This window comes from Aspergillus novofumigatus, assembly GCF_002847465.1.
Source record: "Aspergillus novofumigatus IBT 16806 chromosome Unknown P174scaffold_1, whole genome shotgun sequence".
Taxonomy (NCBI): Eukaryota; Fungi; Ascomycota; class Eurotiomycetes; order Eurotiales; family Aspergillaceae; genus Aspergillus; species Aspergillus novofumigatus.
The window spans coordinates 4,734,795-4,751,742 of NW_020194274.1; the positions used below are offsets into that span (position 1 = coordinate 4,734,795).

At 50.7% G+C, this 16,948-nt stretch overlaps 7 protein-coding genes across 7 annotated transcripts; 4 read left to right on the plus strand and 3 right to left on the minus strand.

The window, feature by feature from the left end:
• The first annotated feature begins 797 nt into the window (after window positions 1–797).
• On the plus strand, window positions 798–4,047 carry P174DRAFT_448003 (phosphatidylinositol-3,5-bisphosphate 5-phosphatase). The gene has a single exon (XM_024828726.1). It carries the CDS (start codon window positions 884–886, stop codon window positions 3,941–3,943), a length of 3,060 nt encoding a protein of 1,019 aa, XP_024688134.1. The 5' UTR covers window positions 798–883; the 3' UTR covers window positions 3,944–4,047.
• Window positions 4,009–6,159, minus strand: P174DRAFT_383297 (Tti2 family protein). Its single transcript, XM_024823154.1, has 4 exons — window positions 5,886–6,159; window positions 5,667–5,829; window positions 5,156–5,610; window positions 4,009–5,104 (listed from the first exon to the last, which is right to left on the minus strand). The coding sequence occupies exons 1-4, from the start codon at window positions 6,036–6,038 to the stop codon at window positions 4,097–4,099; spliced, it is 1,779 nt and encodes a 592-aa protein (XP_024688135.1). The 5' UTR covers window positions 6,039–6,159; the 3' UTR covers window positions 4,009–4,096.
• A 71-nt stretch (window positions 6,160–6,230) lies between these two features.
• P174DRAFT_383299 (tRNA adenylyltransferase) lies at window positions 6,231–8,408 on the minus strand. Its single transcript, XM_024823155.1, has 3 exons — window positions 7,199–8,408; window positions 6,593–7,144; window positions 6,231–6,519 (listed from the first exon to the last, which is right to left on the minus strand). The coding sequence occupies exons 1-3, from the start codon at window positions 8,304–8,306 to the stop codon at window positions 6,278–6,280; spliced, it is 1,902 nt and encodes a 633-aa protein (XP_024688136.1). The 5' UTR covers window positions 8,307–8,408; the 3' UTR covers window positions 6,231–6,277.
• Window positions 8,409–8,521: 113 nt separating this feature from the next.
• Window positions 8,522–11,190, plus strand: P174DRAFT_437987 (TRAPP III-specific subunit 85 family protein). The gene is made up of 2 exons (XM_024826429.1): window positions 8,522–9,907; window positions 9,960–11,190. The coding sequence occupies exons 1-2, from the start codon at window positions 8,830–8,832 to the stop codon at window positions 11,102–11,104; spliced, it is 2,223 nt and encodes a 740-aa protein (XP_024688137.1). The 5' UTR covers window positions 8,522–8,829; the 3' UTR covers window positions 11,105–11,190.
• Window positions 11,191–11,505: 315 nt separating this feature from the next.
• On the plus strand, window positions 11,506–13,183 carry P174DRAFT_361385 (putative vacuolar sorting protein SNF7 family protein; the record flags this gene model as incomplete). Its single annotated transcript, XM_024821778.1, has 5 exons — window positions 11,506–11,555; window positions 11,623–11,890; window positions 11,950–12,177; window positions 12,228–12,422; window positions 12,482–13,183. 5 exons carry the CDS (start codon window positions 11,506–11,508, stop codon window positions 13,181–13,183), a joined length of 1,443 nt encoding a protein of 480 aa, XP_024688138.1.
• A 103-nt stretch (window positions 13,184–13,286) lies between these two features.
• rad18 (E3 ubiquitin-protein ligase RAD18) lies at window positions 13,287–14,680 on the minus strand (the record flags this gene model as incomplete). Its single annotated transcript, XM_024829485.1, has 3 exons — window positions 13,287–13,920; window positions 13,981–14,095; window positions 14,173–14,680. The coding sequence occupies 3 exons, from the start codon at window positions 14,678–14,680 to the stop codon at window positions 13,287–13,289; spliced, it is 1,257 nt and encodes a 418-aa protein (XP_024688139.1).
• A 152-nt stretch (window positions 14,681–14,832) lies between these two features.
• Window positions 14,833–16,749, plus strand: P174DRAFT_437991 (uncharacterized protein). The gene is made up of 9 exons (XM_024826430.1): window positions 14,833–14,983; window positions 15,036–15,091; window positions 15,144–15,394; window positions 15,444–15,622; window positions 15,689–15,988; window positions 16,047–16,071; window positions 16,127–16,270; window positions 16,340–16,510; window positions 16,577–16,749. Exons 1-9 carry the CDS (start codon window positions 14,924–14,926, stop codon window positions 16,723–16,725), a joined length of 1,335 nt encoding a protein of 444 aa, XP_024688140.1. The 5' UTR covers window positions 14,833–14,923; the 3' UTR covers window positions 16,726–16,749.
• Window positions 16,750–16,948: the final 199 nt, after the last annotated feature.

Genomic DNA, 16,948 nt, shown 5'->3' on the forward strand with positions numbered 1-16,948 from the left:
TCTGGCTCGCTAGGGCTACGTAGCAGCCCTTCAACGTAGATTGTCCGACGCCAATCGTGCCTCTACGTTGACAACGCTTCTACATCGAGAGCCTCTATCTTCAGTGCAGCGGTCCCGTGATACAGCAAGGCCAGTGGATAACATTTTACAACGTATCGACTGTTTACCTCAGCATAGGTATTAGTCACCAAGAGAGTCCGGACGCTGAAATGTGTAGATCCTAAAGTGTACAAATACATGGGGGCTCAGATATTGAAGCACCCAGACCAGTCGAGTCCGGACACTAAAGTGTTTAGACACCAAGATGTTCAGACACCAGGGCAGTCCGGACACTAAAGCGTTTAGACACCAATGGTGTTTAGACGCTGAAGTGTCCAGACACAGGGGAGTTCTAACACTAAATGTCCAGATAACCAGGGAGGGCAGCATAGTATGACACTAGAATTGAACCAAGGAACTAGGAGGGGAATCTAAAGTGCCCCATAGTTCTAATCTAGATATCTAGTACTTCACTAGGCACCCATAGTGGCTAGAACAGGAAGTATATTTATTTCTCTAAGCCTACGTACTAGGTTATTAAAGCAGGCTATTTTAAGCCCCACACTTTAACACTACATAACTAACGTTAGATGGTGCTAATGGTGGCCAATGGTGGCCATTACATCATGCGGGGGAAGAAGGCTCTGTACTGTAATGGAGTTGTATTGTACGGTAAGATTGCCCCCTGCTGTAATCCAGATAGCGGGCCTATCTTATTCATCTTCTAAACACCGATACGCTATGTCCAAGAACAACTTCCTAACTCGGTGGTAGACTTGACGACTATTCTGCTGCCCCATGAACTCCACATGGGAATAGGAGCAGGATTCTCCCAGCCTCAGTCATGAAAATGGAGAGCTTCGATGATGCGCCACGCCCGGTGGAGTTCGTCGAAGAACATGCTGCTCTACCTAACGAGTATCCCTCAAGAGCTCCATCACGAGCAGACTACCGCACCCCAAGTTTTGCTTCTGACTTGAGCTCTACGATCGCAGAAGGATCGTTCACGTCGAACGGGACTTTAAAAGGAACTGAAGATCAAGTAGATACCACCCAGCGAAGACTTACCGATCAAGAAGATGTCTTCCGACCTCCGCGGACCGCCTCTCCTTTCCCTCCCATGCCATTCAGCCCGCCTCCAGCAGCCGAGATCAGCGAAGACGGACACGATGAAGAAGACGAGGAGCCTCACGTTGCGACGTCCTTCGAGCGTGACTCGTCACCGACCTTAGCGCAGAAGCACCGATCGGCATTTTTTGATCTCGGCGAAGAAAGCATCAATCGCATGCACAAGATCTCATTGTATGAGACGGCAACTCGATTCTATATGGTAGGCATGGATCTGTCAGACACGCGGTTTCGCATTTTGAAAATCGACCGTACGTCAGACACAAATGATTTGCTTATCGTCGAAGACGATATTGTGTACACCAAGAGGGAAATGAGCCAGTTGCTTGACGCGATTGACGATGGGAATAAGATCTCCGGCGGGCTGAAGCTCAGATGCAGTGCATGGGCCTTGCTTGGCTTTATTCGCTTCACAGGCGCATATTACATGCTTCTGGTGACCAAGAGGTCGCAGGTTGCTATGGTGGGCGGTCACTATATCTACAAGATCGATGGGACGGAACTCATTTCGTTGACAACATCGAGCTCCTCCAAGCTGAAGCCCGAGAAGAATCCCGAAGAGGCGCGGTATATTACGATACTTAATAATCTTGACCTGAGTCGGTCATTCTACTTCAGCTACTCATACGACATCACGCGCACCCTGCAACACAACATTTGCCGTGAACGCAAACTTCATCAAGACGGGTGCTCGAAAGGCTTCCACCAAGATTACAACACGATGTTCATATGGAATCATCACCTGCTCAGTCCCGCAATCACAGCACTGAAGAACCCTTATCAATGGTGTCTCCCTATCATTCATGGTTACGTCGACCAGGCCAAGATTGATGTGTATGGGCGGCTGGCATACTTGACCATTATTGCTCGCCGATCTCGATTCTTCGCTGGGGCTCGCTTTTTGAAACGGGGTGCTAATGATCTGGGATACGTCGCTAACGATGTCGAGACGGAGCAGATCGTTTCTGAAATGTCCGAGACTTCATTCCATGCTCCCGGCCCTGCTCTCTACGCCAACCCTCTTTACACCTCATATGTCCAGCATCGGGGCAGTATCCCTCTTTACTGGACACAGGACAACTCAGGGGTATCACCCAAACCTGACATTGAGCTGAATCTTGTGGATCCGTTCTACTCAGCTGCGGCCCTCCATTTCGACAATTTATTTGAGAGATACGGTGCCCCAATCTACGCTTTGAATCTGATTAAGTCCAGGGAGCGGACTCCACGCGAGTCAAAACTTCTGAAAGAGTATACAAATGCCATCAACTACTTGAACCAGTTTCTTCCTGAAGATAAAAAGATCATCTACAAACCATGGGACATGAGCCGCGCTGCTAAAAGTCGCGACCAGGACGTGGTAGGGACACTGGAGGAGATCGCAGGCGAAATCATCCCGAAGACTGGTTTCTTCAAGAATGGTCATGACGCAGATTCTGGCTTACAACTCCAGAATGGGATTGCTCGGACGAATTGTATCGATTGTCTTGATCGTACAAATGCTGCCCAGTTCGTGATCGCAAAACGAGCCCTGGGTTATCAGCTTCATGCTCTCGGGTTCATTGATGGCACCACTTTGGAGTACGACTGCGACGCTGTCAATCTCTTTTCCACTATGTGGCACGATCACGGTGACACAATTGCGATTCAGTATGGCGGTTCCCACCTGGTCAATACCATGGCTACATACCGCAAGATCAATCAGTGGACCAGTCATTCTCGAGACATGGTGGAGAGTTTCAAGAGATACTACAACAATTCGTTCCTTGATGCGCAGCGTCAGGAAGCTTACAACCTGTTCCTTGGTAACTATATTTTTACCCAAGGTCAACCGATGCTGTGGGACCTGTCCACCGACTACTATCTGCATCATGCCAGTCCCAAATCATGGGCCGAGAAGAGGCGACCCAATTATATCAACTGGTACACCCCTGAGAATCTGAAGAAGCGTGAACTGCCACCTCCCCCTTCGCGCCCGAAGGAGCCGCTGTCGCGATTTGATGATTATTGGCTGGAGTATTACCGACCTTTGGCTGTCTCGACTCTTCCAAAGATCTTCTCGTTCAAAATGAAGTCAACGTTTCACTACGTTCCGCACCCCTTCAGCCCGTTCGATGTGCGAATAGCTCACGAACAAGCCAATCGTGAGAGGCATCCGCAACGAAGTGTGAGAATCCAGGAGCCAGGAAGTAGCGTCATTGAGCACTCGAGGCGTTCACCCATGCACAGCGCGCCGCAGAACCCCAATTCTACGCAGAAGTGGTTGCAACAGCCGGACTCGGCACAACCTTCCGCAAAGTATACTAAAGACTCCATATATGAACTCTCTGTGTCCAGTAGCCAAATACCATCCATGCAGACATCGACAGATTCAGCTACTCCTAGCAAAGCACAGATTGCTCAATGGACACTCGGCCAGCTGGTGACCGACTCGCTGAATCCGTCTGTCACTACCGCAGAAGCCGAAGAATACGAGCGGTACATCAACCACCCACTGAACGTTCCTCTCGTTGTGACATCGGAAGACGAGATCACCACAGCTTCTGCCCAGCACGAGTCGAATTTGGACCTACTGGAATATGCCAACAAATGCAACGTTGAAGAGGCCATACTCGAAGCTAATGCCGAGGAGAACCTAGCGGATTATGCCGAGTTTCTTACCGTATCGGAAGAGGGACTTACGGTAGTTGCAGAGGACTATGAGAAGAAACGCTATAAGCGGTACAGACAGTGGCTGCGGGGGAAGAGTCTTTTCAAGCAACGGGTCGATATATAACCTTACTATTGCGAGCTCTTATGATGAATTATGTCTTAATGATACCCAAGTTGTCGTTCATGTCTCTAAGCTTGAGCAATAGCTCACTTTATATTACTCATGTGTGTCGACCAGGCCACTATTGCCATAGAAGAGAGCTGTAAACTAGACAAATCACGGATCTATCCCGAAAAAGTCCGCATCATTAGGATCAATATCCGCAAGAAGCAAGTCCGCAAGAGACTCATCAGCATCAACTAGTTCCTGCAATTCCTTTCGAATAGCACCCTTCGCTTCCAGCTGGCCAGCATCTCCGTCCGCCTGCGCAGGATTCTCCACCGCAAACCTCAACAGGTATACTACGCCCCGCAGCTCCTTCTTAAGCTTGGTCAGCGCGGCATTGGTCTCCTGGTCCTCGGCAGCACTCCGCCCCTTGACGGCCCGCTCGGCAATCTCGCCTTCTTCCTCCACTACGCGCAGCCAACACGAGCAGAGCGCGCCGAAGATCTCACCGCGCCATCGCCACAGTCGCGGATGCGCGTTCAGAATCACCGCGCGTGTTACGGCGACCGCGGAAAGGAGAAGAGGCGGGTATGCTGTTCCGAAAGGGTTTGACAACGTACTGTACAGCAGGGGAACGATCTCCTGGAGGTACTTTGTCGTGTGGATGCCTAGCTCCAAGAGGAGAGGGTACATCTGGTCAACGAGCAGTGTCGAGAGACGCGGATAGGGGAATGAGGCGAACGAGGAGGTCGAGGTCCTATTTGTTGAACTGACGTGGTGGAATGAGGAGATGATATTCTCTCGGAGCGTCCTTGTCACGCTGGAGATATACTTGTCTCTGGTTGCGTTTGCGGCTGATCTTGCGGTGGTGGTGGTGTGGTAGTTTGTCTGTAAGAGGGAGAGCAGAGCTGGGTAGGCCACCCCGAGCAATTTGATGGAGTCATCTTCGGGAGTGATCGACGGCAAAGAAAGGAGGCATGGTCTGACGGCGTCCTCGAAGACAGACGCCAGGTTTGTCCTCTGGAGGATGTCGGATTTGCTTTCCCGGATTGGTTTGAGGAGTCGGGTCAAGAGAACGCAGCCGCGCGTCTTGTAGGCGACGCTGTCGTCGTCTATCAGGGCGAGAATTGGTGGGACGAGTAGTGGAAAATGAGCTTCCAGATAGGGTCGATCCTTTCCCTGTACCTTGAGTCAGCAATACAGCCTAGAGCTGGGAGTGATGAAGCATGCCTGGTACTGCGCAATCACCCAGGCTAGCACTGTAGTAGCGTAGACATCACTGATCTTCCATGGCTTCGTCGCCGGATCGATAATACTGGCATCAAATCGCGGTAGGGGAACAGGATGAAAGTTCTTTCTGCCCTCGGCAGTAATTGCAGGATTTTTCGTCTTCGCGAATACTCGCTTGATTCTCCCTTTGAGGATCCTTTCGACAAGAGACCAGAAGGAGCTATCTGCTTCGCCGTGGGCATTCGTAACGAAGCTCTGTAGGATTCTTCTTGACTTCGTATACGCGTCCCGTGTCGTCCAGGAATCTTCCTCAGACGTGAAACTCGCCAGCGCAGTGATCACATCCATCGCATGTGCTGATTTCTGAATCTGTAGTAGAGAATCCAGCCCAGAGAGTACAGAGACAGCAAGTTCCAGCTGAAGCTTATTCTCGCGGATCGTCTCAGACTTGTCGACTATATGGCATCAGCATCCCGCATCATTGACGGAGGGGGAAAGTCTGGCGACTCACCATCATCGGATCCTACCTCTGTCGTCGCGAAGAGCGCAGACGGGAGTGCAAGCTCACTGGCCCACTGATAAAGATTATTGAGAGCATTTTCCTCGGTTTCCGATAAGCTCTTCGAGCTCCGGCGTGTCAAAAATGCTTGGGCGACAAGAAGATTCTCGCATGTCTACTTGGGCGTCATCAGTGCTTGAACAACCTGGTACTCCAGGGAACTTTTCTCACGGTTGTTGTGTTCTTGGCTTGATAAGACGATACATTGTACCATAACAGCTCTAGGTCTTCAGGGACGTTTATGCTGTCCAAACGTGCCTCTGGGATTATGCTAGAGTCTCGACGCTGGAGGGTCTCACGTGCCGCGGCGCGGAGCTCTTCCATCTCAGGAAGCTCAAATCACGGTAGTACACAGCTTTTAGTAAATCTCAGCTCGTTTAGAAAGAAAGATCACGAGTTGTGGGAGGAGGGAGGATAAAATTTTCTTCTATAGCCGGGGGTGCTCTGTCGGATAACGATTACAATCAGTAGCGAGAAATTTGCGGAAGGGAAAAAGTGGCCATGTCATGGTTCTTGGGAGCAAATAGCAATAATATGTTCTTTTCTATGGCTCTCAGCAACAACTACAGACCTAACTCATCCTTTCTATCTATCAAATATTTGAGGGCCTTTTCCTTCTCCGTAATTTCAGGGTGTAGAAGCTGCCACTTAAACACCATATCCAATGCTTTGCTCATCCAAGGCCCATTCTTTGCCTCTAGAGCCTTCATAATTTCCGCCCCATTCACGATAGGCTTCATTTCACACACGCCTTGCAGGTCGTTCTGAATAATGTATGATATAAATCTGTCATATTCTTGGATCACTGCCAGTCGAGCACAAGTCAGTGCCTCGAATTCGATCAAAAGTATCGGGAGTCATTTGGATGTGTTTCTCACCTGGTAGGAGCTGTCCTCCTCTCATGATCTCCTGCAGGATAGCCAATAGTATGCAGAGTCTCCAATCCTTCTTCCAGCTCTTGATGTACAAGCCGATTTGTTGCCGTACTTCGGGAGCTGTTCTGTTCATGCGGCCCTCCAGGAGCGAAGACTTGACGTCAATAATGGACTTCCAACTGGCAGCCGCATCACCGAGTACACTGATCATCTTATTATCAGAACGCAGGCTGTCTCTTGCCACCTCTGCCGCTCGAGGGGGAAAGGGTTTCGCTTTCGGGCCTTTTGCTACGCGCGGTGGCACGCTAGACCAGGGTGCTAATGCGGCAATCATCCATGCATGATACGACTCGAGTGGGCTACGCCTGAGGAAGTCGCGCACTTTCTCGACTGTGGTCTTTGATGGCCCCTCGGGATGCAGCAGGGATTCCAAAGCGTTGTAGGCTAGCGACCAAGAGGATGTATCAGCGCTGACATCGTCTTGGTGATTGGCGAAGATAGTATGGTACAGTCCAAGTCGATCAATGAATCGCAGCGCGCCTCGAGGATCCGGTCCTGATGCAAAGTTAACATGCGGCTCTGTTTCTAACCTAACTGGATATTGCAGACCTTTGAGCATCTTCTCCAACTCTGTCCCCACGCGTTCCCTACTGATCTTCAGTTTTAGTGCCGCACTTATATCACTGTTCTGCATCGCCCTTTCAGTGTTTGGATCGATTTGATAGCCCAGGCGGCTGGCGAACCGTATCAGTCGTAGCACACGTAAAGGGTCGTCTTTGAAGGTCTGGTATGGCTCTAATGGAGTTCGAATAATTTTGCCCCTCATGTCTGAAAATCCCCGTCTAGTCAAGTCTTCCACCTTGGATTCGTTCAAATTGTAGAAAAGAGCATTAATCGTTGCATCGCGACGCAAAGCATCTTCTTCAGCGGTGCCGAACTCCATCTGCGGGTTCCGGCTATCATCCGTGTACGTTTCCTTTCGAAGATTAACTAGATCGATATCCAAGCCGAAGATCTTGGTTGTTACGGTTTCCAGGTGTTTGGACTTCTCCGGATTTGCTTCAATTTTGTGCAGGCTGACGATAGCCTCCTTCATCTCTCCATTAGGGTGGTTGCGCTTGTATTTTTCCAAGTTTTCAGGAATGTCAAGATAATCTTTGAGCGCCATGCCAAACTGGTAACCAGTCATGGAGCTGATTCCTACATCGATATCATGACTGTCGACTCCAAGCAGCTTGTCCCTCACCCATCCTCCTGTGAATCGAAGCACCATGTGTGGGGTATCCGCTTCGCTCGCGCCGGCAGCGATTGCTCGTTCTCGTACGTACTTGGCGACATCGAGGAGGAGTTCTTTTAACGTGTTCTCGAGGGGTGTAAGCTGTATCGTGGCCAGCGGCTGAGGTGTCAGGGAGGAAGTTTGCGCCACCGTCGCCATTGTCTCGGAGGTACCCTCGTGCGGGGCAGTCGCGGATATGCGTCTTCTCTTGGGTGCTCTTCCTGGGGACAGGCTCGAACTTTCTTGATGGCGCATAGAAGGACCGACAGTGTTCAGCCCAAAGGTTCCTGATAAAGACGTAGGATACGCGGCTGGTGCGCAGTACCTCAAATGTCGCCGGGTCACACTTGCCGATCTGGTTGGAGTAGGAAGCAAAAAGAGAGATGGGCGCAATAAAGAATGACGTTCAAACAGGAAGCGCAGAGCTGGGGTATTCGACATCAACACAAGCCATGCAACGAGTATTATACTACTGTCATGAGTGAACAGGACGTGTGACTCAACAGAAATGCGTAGGAGTCATGCATGAATCATTCCCCAGGATGTTGTATTGTGAAGATCACCACTACCGCCTTCGCCCAAGTCGATGGCGACCATAACATCTCATAGTGTAAACTGGATTTGGAAGGCTACATCAGATAAATAAATCTCCGGGGGCATATTGTTTTACTGCACTGCATAAGAATTATTGAATTCATACTCCGAGTAATTATCAGCCATTGGACGAGAAGCAGATGTTCCTGTCCCTTTGTCTGCCCTCCTCAGTTGTACCACGTTTTCGCCAGACTGACATGGGCCATCCCATCTTATCTTCCAATCCACTTGTCATTAGGTATCTGCCTTAGGGGTTCTACTTGGTTCTCCAGTCTATCCTTCTTCGACGCCCTCTCTGCGCCCTCACTTGTCGGTCCATGGGCTCTAGAGTCTCCTTCATCTTTCTTTATTCTGATTTAGAAACAATCCGATGTCCATGACATCGCCCGGAGATGCTTCTCCGGTCAAACCTCCGCCGTCCTTTTCGCCCGGCGTGCCGCGTATCACAACAAAGACAAGATATCCAGACCAGCGTCGTGATTCTTCCTCGTCAATAGATCCAGATTCCCTTGAAGCTAGGAGAGGATTATCACCGACGCCTCCTCTCTCCGCTACTACCTCAGAGCTTCCGATCCGTTCTGCGTCACCCCACGGTCGGCCACTTAGATCGTCAACTCCGCAGCTAGCCAGGTCGTCTCTGGGCTCACCGTTGGAAGGACATGTTGATGGTACGGAAGATATTCGATCACTAATCATACGGTCCTTTTCTCCTACTGTCGGAGTTTATGCGTCCGTGGATACCGATGATCTGGTGCGGGAGAAAGGCTTCAAAGGCGGCTTCTGGGAGTTGATCCGGCCATTTGGAGAAAGCATCCCTGGAAAAGTCGTTATTCGGGATAGCGTTGGATCGAGTCGTGGATGGGAGGATTACGGAGTGCGCTTTGTGGATCTGGGAGGTCGCCAGCAGTTTGCCGCAGGCCCCGATACTGGACAGAACTCTCTGGCACAGCTAGAGGAAGTTTTGGACCGACAACTTGATGCGGCAGATGAATTATTGGGCGCTCCCCTGCGCCCGAAAGACCTGGCGAATTCCCTTGCGACTTCGCCGTTATACAAGTTCTACCTGCGTCAGCTTTTGTCAACAGCGTCGGCAGCACCGCACGAGACTTTCCGCCATCCCGTAGCCAGTGTGATTGTCATTAGCTCACGCAATACGGCTCCGTTAGAAACTCTTCGTCAGTTGTATGCAGATACAAGCAATGGAGACCGGAGGTTACCAGAGTGGGTGCATCCAGAGTATCTTCGTTACTATGTGCTCGTTCACGACGAGGACCGGGATGACATCGCCGAGTCAACCAAGCTCTATGATCAGATGAAGCGGCATTTTGGGCTGCACTGTCATCTACTAAGGCTACGCAGCATGCAGTGTGTTGTGACGGATGACGACAGCGCTCCAGTCCCTCAGTGCGAATGGCTCTCACCGTCGGAGCATCTAGCAAGCCAGGACGGTATGTCATTTGTCACGTACTCCCTTCAGTCAAGATATCTAATCGATACCAGAACCGCTTGTTGAGCTTGACACCGAATATCGCCCATACCTCTTTGATTCGGACGCGATGGCCATCAGGGTTTTCGTTCGGGAGTTAGTCGCTCAGTCAATCATTCCGTACATGGAAAATAGAGTTGCCGTTTGGAATGATCAGGTGGCATCTCGAAGGCGCGGTATTAGTGGCCGTTTCATGTCGATGTCGCGGAAATGGGCAGGGTTTGGTTCTAGCTCGCGATCTGGCAGTAATGGCTCCGGTGGTGGGAACTATGATTTTGCGCGCGGATTCTACAAGCCGGACGCGCCTGAAGCGATATTGCGAAAGATGGCTGACTTTGCTTTCATGCTTCGTGACTGGAAGCTATCAGCGTCCACCTATGAGCTCCTACGTTCCGACTATACCAACGATAAGGCTTGGAGATATCATGCCGGTGCTCATGAGATGTGCGCAGTGAGCACGCTGCTGAACCCAATGGCCATGCCAGCAAAACCCAAACTCGAATCCATCGATCAGATGTTGGAAACGGCTTGCTATTCCTACCTCACGAGGTGCTCTGATGCACCCAATGCTCTGCGTTGTTTATGCTTAGCTATGGAACTGCTGAAGTCTCGTGGCGGGTTTGCAACTGAAAGCGCGGCTAAATGGGCCATGCGGGCCATGGACCTAGGCTTAGTCGGCGGGATAGGGCAGATCCTTTTCAGCGAAAGAATCTCGGCGTGTTATGCTTCTAGGCCGCCACTGACTGGTGTGAAATGGGGCGGCCGTCGCAGGAAGGCTGGGATGTGGAGCGTCCTTGCAGCTGACCTCTGGCTCAGGGTTGGAAAGCCAACTCTGGCGTCTTCTTGCCTTGAGGAAGCGGAACGCCTGTACGCTGACGTGCTTGACAGCGACGGAGTATTTCCCATGCCAGAGATGCAATCATTCGTTGATAATCTACGACATACGGTGAAAGTCGAATATCTTGGTACTCGAGGCTTAGGCCCTCAGGAGGAAGTATCTGCGACTGAGCAGCTGGAACCTGAGGAAACAAGCGAAAAGCTGGACAAGCGCCAGAATCGGAAGTCTTTGATCGGCAACCCTCTGGATTCAGGCGGCCTTACTGCGCCGATGACGGGGAATAATGAAACTCCAGCGAATGACGATTTTGAACGAGCTTAAGATGCGTGAAGCGAGCCACACATGGCGTATATTATGACATATGGTAGCTATAGAATCTGGGCAACCACCTTAATTCAATCAGAAATGATCTATTCCTCTCATCCAATAGAACAGTAGAGCAGACAAAGGCATGTACAATCACGTGATGTTATCTTATCGATAGAGCGCTCCTCGGCAACGTTCAGAAGTGCGGGTGGTTTGTCTGTTGATATCAGCAAGTCTAGATCAACCCGCTAACTACCAGCTTGCTGAGATCGAGCATGACGATTCTGTAATTTAACATTGTGTCTTAATTCCCATATTGCACAACACATTCGCAAGCAAAGCAGAGAAGTATATACAAGGATCAAAAGCGGACAACTCAGAAGACCACAATTTGGAGAAGTTATAGCTCAAGCAACATGAGCGACCTTCTGAATTGCATCCTCACACAAGAAGACTCCTTCAAAAGGTCCGCTACCAGTTCCATCTCTAAATAGAGATTACCCGAAAAGGTGAAGCTGACTACCTTGTTTCAGAAACCGCTTGCCGTCGCTTTACTCCGACTTCACCTTACAGAAGAAGACAAACCCCGACGGTTATGCAGTAAACGTTGCCGCGTGGGAACAAGCCCTGACGAGGGCCGCAAGGCGTGGCTATGTAACAACTTCCCCTTCTCGCGAATCGACCTCAATGACCGCTGCTGCGGTCCAAAGCGACCATCTGATACTGAGGACGGACGATTCACTGTTACGAGCCCTAGAGATACCCGAGTATGGTCGGCCGGTGGCGCTTGGTGCGGTGCTGGTATGTCCCAGATCTCTTTGAAGGTTTGTGCTTGCTAAGTATCCTGGTTCCGCGCACAGGATGAAGCGATTCGGAAGCATACTATGGTCCCATTGCAGGTTTTCAGAGCCAGTGCGCTCAGCTTGCAGCAAAGGCAATGGAGGATTATCAACCCTGGGGCATTGAGCCCATGGAATGTAATGACATGGGGGATGAAGCAGTTGAGAGGTTTTGTGATTGGGAGTGACACGCCAGAGACTTCCGCTCGATTACAGGTCCAGGAGCTGGTATTGGTAGAAAACCTAAAGGTATGGCTCTCTCGCGGTTTCGGCGAACAGGCCCTGATCGAATTCTACAGGAGGCAGCAAATCGGGTAGTGAAGCAGACTCTTGGGGGCAGTCAATCAAAGATGGATCTCGTCTACTCCAAAGAACGTTTTACAGAAGAGTTCGCAACAGTTCTTAACGAGAACAGTGGGCTTTCAAGCTCTGATTTCGATGTCTTGTTACTTTATCTATCCCGTGATATAGGGGCCATCGCATATGACGGCAAGGTAGGTTGTGATCTGTGATCCGTGCACATACGGAATGGGCACATACTGATGCGAACCAGACCATCAGGTTCAGACCCTCGAACGACTCGCCGCGCGAGATCACCGACCAAGACACTACCATTGCCTCTATCAAATCACTCATGTCAACTATGACAAAACAAGTCGACCGTCTGGAGAGCAAGATTGAGGAGCTGAACTTGACCGCAAAAGTCGCTGTTCAGAAGAAAAATCGTGTCTCGGCATTGGCAGCGGTACGCTCCAAGAAGCTGGCCGAGCATAATCTTAAGCAAAGACTGGAAACTCTGACGCAGCTCGAAGAAGTCTATTCAAAGATCGAAAATGCCGCGGACCAGGTTGAATACGTCCGAGTGATGGAAGCGAGCACGGGTGTTCTTCGCGGACTGCATACTCAGATTGGCGGCGTCGAGAGGGTTGAGGACGTTGTTGAGGAGCTGCGTGAAGAGATGTCCAAGGTGGACGAAATCGGCAACATCATGAATGAGGTTGCGCCGCAGATCGACGAGACAGAGTTGGATGACGAGCTTGAAGAACTGGAGAATAGGGAGCGACAAGCGGTGGAAGAAAAGGAGGCAGAAGAGACTCGCAAGAAGCTCGCTGAGCTTGACGAACTCGAACAGAAAGCCAAAGAGGCTGCACACCCAGCCGCGTCGGAGCAGAGCGTAGATTCGGCGCTCGAGGAAAGTATTGAAAGGCTGTCGCACATGTCGGTTGAGGAAAGTACCGGGGCCACGGCTCAGTGAGATCTGGGGCACCCATCCCTCATGTCAAAGACATAGTTTTGGTGCTACAGTGTCTTCGCAGCTTCTTCAGGGGCGGTCTGTGTGCACAAGGCCGTCCTGTAAACTACTCTGGAGAAGAACTGACTACCTGCGTTATACTAGGGGTCTGTATCGTCTGAGTTTCATTCCCGGCAATAGTTGCAACTGAAGTGCCTTCAGGTACTGTCTGTGTTTGCAACCTCTCTGCAACTTCTGGTGGTGTTGACGTTTCTGTCGACTGCTCGGGTGCCGAAGCCATGGAGATACCATCTTGAGCTGGAGCCGCCTGAGGTATTGTTGTGCGAATCACGGCGTCTTTTCTCGTCCGTGCATTCGCAATCAGCCGCTTGAACTCGTCACCATGGTTATTTGACCACGCTGCCGCATCAAAGTCCTTGCGCATAACTGTGTTGCTAGATTCCGATGATGGAGCAGCATGTCCGCCCTGCGTGCGCTCCCATACAGCCAATTCGTGCAACAATTCTCGTTTGGACTTGGGCGCTTTCGAGTCGCAGTTCGCATTCCATAGATTCATCCACTCCGTGTGACGTCTTTGCAGAAGGGGCCGCGGGCCCCAGTTGGGTATGCCCAAGTCTTTGAGCTTCTTGCGGAGAACATTATCCTTCAGCAGACTATAGTTTATGGTAGGGAGCCGTTCTGGTGGTTTGTCTGTGACATCTTTTGACTTGCGCGAGGCTGGGGACATGGGCTGCAGAGACCTGGATAGAACAGGAGTCAGATACTTTGCATCGTATATTCCATTCTAAGAGACATCTTACCCGAAGGATGCTTGTTTTATAGGAGCTGGGTCCCCAGTGCAAATATCCAAGTGTTGGAAAACTGCTTCATTTTTCATTCTCCGGCCACAAATAGGGCATGCGACCAGACCGTCCTCTAGATATGCTCATATTAGACGCCATGGCTTCTCCAACCCCGAGCGGGACTTGGTTAAGTAGTGTATAATAACATACCCGGGACATATTCCTCGTCCTGGTCGTCTTCGATCGCATCCACCACAACAGGCTCAGCTTGGCTGTTCCCTCTTCTGCTCTGCGACCTTGTCCGTATCCCGTCAGACCCAGACGCATCCGGACCATCCTCCTGATCTACCTTACGCTTCTTCGCCGCAGGTTGACCCGTAGCATACTCCCCATCCAGACGCGATTTAGCGGCCTTCCTTGCAAGCTCGAGCATGCTCGGACGAGCATTTTGGAAAGCCTCCACCAACTCCTGGACCGCCCAATTACGCCGCAGCTTGAGCTCCTGATCCGAGCTCCGACAGGCCGGACATTTACCCTCAGTACTTAGGCATCGTCGTATACATAACGAACAGAACGTATGGCTGCACGAGGTGATGACGGGGTTGTCGAAAAAGTCCTTGCAGACTTGACAGCGGAGAGAGGATTCCAAGGGCGACACGAGTGACAACGGCGTGTTCAACCAGTCTGTGGAGTCGGGAAGGTCAAATGTCTGCTCCATTGAATCGGAGTAAGCTGCCGCGCCTTATGGCGTGGGAGAAAGACGATGTTTGTATGATCGTCGAGGCTGAAAAAGGAAGTCGAGACTAATGGCTACTGCTATCAGCGGCGCAGCGCCAAGACCGGCTGACTGATACGCGTAAAGTGGTTCAACACGCGTCGCTCGAAGAAGGACCGTAAATGATCGGAGCTTCTATCCGCAAAGATACAAGCTACAGAAGCGCAAATAGCTGCAAGAGCGAAGATGGCGGTGGCCGATTACCGGAAATACCTCGCAGAGAATGTCCTCAATGAGCGTCGTACAGTATGTGAGACCCAAGTTGTGCTTTGAGCTCTGGGGAACTTAATCGATTCAGGTTACCTATCGCTCATTAGGTCGAGCTCTCAAGGTCCATTGCAATTTGGCCAAGCAGTTCGTCTATCTACGACCTCATCGATTAATACGGAATGGTTAACACTTCCAGAATGCTATATGACTTTCACCATACCGAGAATAAGAAGAAGCCGCAGAGTGTGAATGCGACCTACGTTATTACCGGGATTCAGAAACCACAACAGAAGGATTCAAACGGTGTTCATGCTGAGAACCATGACGACGGAGACAATATCATGCAAAGCAGCCCCTATCTGCCTAGCTCGATGCCAAATCAGGATGCGACTGCCGACGAGGTGCCAACGACCTCGATAATTCTCGCGCGCGAAGAAGATCTAGATGGCAAGTGCTTGCGTCTAAGCGGACATGGCTTGTCACTAATTCAATATAGACGCAAAATCGACCTTTGAGTCAATATCATCAATGCACATATATAGCTTACAGCCCACGGTTTTACAGGATCTCAACGTGCTCACCGACGTCCATCGAGAGATGCTGGCCGCTCACGCTCTTGAAGATCCTTTAGAATACGGAAAGCATTGGGGAATGATTCAAAACAAGAACGTCAAGGTATCTTTCCTGAAATTCTGTGGCCATTGATCTTAAGGACATACCGCCTGACTTCTTGTCCCGCAGAGGAGAACAGGCGTGCGGCCCCCTGCACCAGCGCCCACCCCGGCCCCGAAGAGCGCGGCTCCCTCGAAACGGCCGTCACAGGACGAAGCGACACAAAAAGTGAAGTCGGAGAACAAGAAGACCGAAGAAGCAGCATCTACAACTCAAACAAAGGCTGAAGAGAAACCATCGGTCAAACCTAGTGAAAAGACTGCGCCGTTGAAGAGGGAGAAGAGCGACCTTTTCAGCTCTTTTGCGAAGGCCAAACCAAAACAAAAAAAAGAAGGATTGGCAACCCCTGCTGTTTCTGGTGCCGAATCGGTAAGTGCATCCCAGCCCAACTTCGTGTTGCAAAATCACAGCTGCTGAGTAAATCCAGGCCGCGCCTAGCGGTACAGAAGATGGTAAGCCCAACATTATGCACTTCCAGCTATCGATGCAAGGACTAATAGATAGCAGTGGTTCTGGGGGATGCCTCCGATGAGGAGGAACCCGAAGAGCTCTTCCCTGACTCTGGGAAGTCATCGACGGCCAACAATCGTGAGACAAGAAAAGAACGAGAAGAGAGGCTCAGGAAGATGATGGAGGATGAGGATGACGACGGTACGCTAATTGGCTTTATTTTTCATACGACACTACAACTGATGGGTACTAACTCGTGTGAACATGAAGATGAGGAGATGGCAGATGTTCCAGAAACTCCCGCAGAGGAAGAAAAAACCATCGACCAGCCACCGCCCAAGGAGGAACCCAGGGAAGAGATAACAGTGTCAGGAGGCCGCCGAAGAGGTAGGCGCAAGGTCATGAAAAAGAAGACCGTCAAGGACGAGGAAGGCTACCTTGGTGAGAACCTCCGTGCGCTGCATCTGATGACACTCTAAACCCCGCTAACCGGCCTTTTCTCACCAGTGACCGTAGAAGAGCCGTCATGGGAGTCATTCTCGGAGGATGAACCTGCACCACCGCCTAAGAAAAAGCCAGCCTTGAGTGCGCCCAAAGGCAAGGCCGGAGGAAAGGCCGGTCAAGGCAACATCATGTCGTTTTTCTCCAAGAAGTAAAGTAGTCGATGATGTAAAATCAGAAACAGAAGCTGCTTTAGCCATGCCCTAGAGTCTAGGTAGTCACTGCACGTGTAAATTATGTCGAATGTCTTTCTTGTAGTACTGCGAGTCCACAGAAGCATCTCGCAGCGACATGGGTATTTACCGGCTTATTGGCTCCCCCCGCATATTATGACGATCTCCGCATCCTGAGCGGGGATGAACAAATAGCGATTCTGAA

Bases quoted from the DNA above. Each gene is read 5' to 3' on its own strand.
- P174DRAFT_448003 (XM_024828726.1), top strand. From the start codon at position 884: ATGAAAATGGAGAGCTTCGATGATGCGCCACGCCCGGTGGAGTTCGTC.
- P174DRAFT_383297 (XM_024823154.1), bottom strand. From the start codon at position 6,038: ATGGAAGAGCTCCGCGCCGCGGCACGTGAGACCCTCCAGCGTCGAGAC. The intron at 5,830-5,885 runs GTGAGAAAAGTT...ACGCCCAAGTAG, and splicing joins AAGCCAAGAACACAACAACC to ACATGCGAGAATCTTCTTGT. The intron at 5,611-5,666 runs GTGAGTCGCCAG...GATGCCATATAG, and splicing joins AGAGGTAGGATCCGATGATG to TCGACAAGTCTGAGACGATC.
- P174DRAFT_383299 (XM_024823155.1), bottom strand. From the start codon at position 8,306: ATGTCGAATACCCCAGCTCTGCGCTTCCTGTTTGAACGTCATTCTTTA. The intron at 7,145-7,198 runs GTCTGCAATATC...ACTTTGCATCAG, and splicing joins GTTGGAGAAGATGCTCAAAG to GACCGGATCCTCGAGGCGCG. The intron at 6,520-6,592 runs GTGAGAAACACA...CTCGACTGGCAG, and splicing joins AGGAGGACAGCTCCTACCAG to TGATCCAAGAATATGACAGA.
- P174DRAFT_437987 (XM_024826429.1), top strand. From the start codon at position 8,830: ATGTCCATGACATCGCCCGGAGATGCTTCTCCGGTCAAACCTCCGCCG. The intron at 9,908-9,959 runs GTATGTCATTTG...AATCGATACCAG, and splicing joins GCATCTAGCAAGCCAGGACG to AACCGCTTGTTGAGCTTGAC.
- P174DRAFT_437991 (XM_024826430.1), top strand. From the start codon at position 14,924: ATGGCGGTGGCCGATTACCGGAAATACCTCGCAGAGAATGTCCTCAAT. The intron at 15,989-16,046 runs GTAAGTGCATCC...GAGTAAATCCAG, and splicing joins CTGTTTCTGGTGCCGAATCG to GCCGCGCCTAGCGGTACAGA. The intron at 16,271-16,339 runs GTACGCTAATTG...GTGAACATGAAG, and splicing joins GGAGGATGAGGATGACGACG to ATGAGGAGATGGCAGATGTT.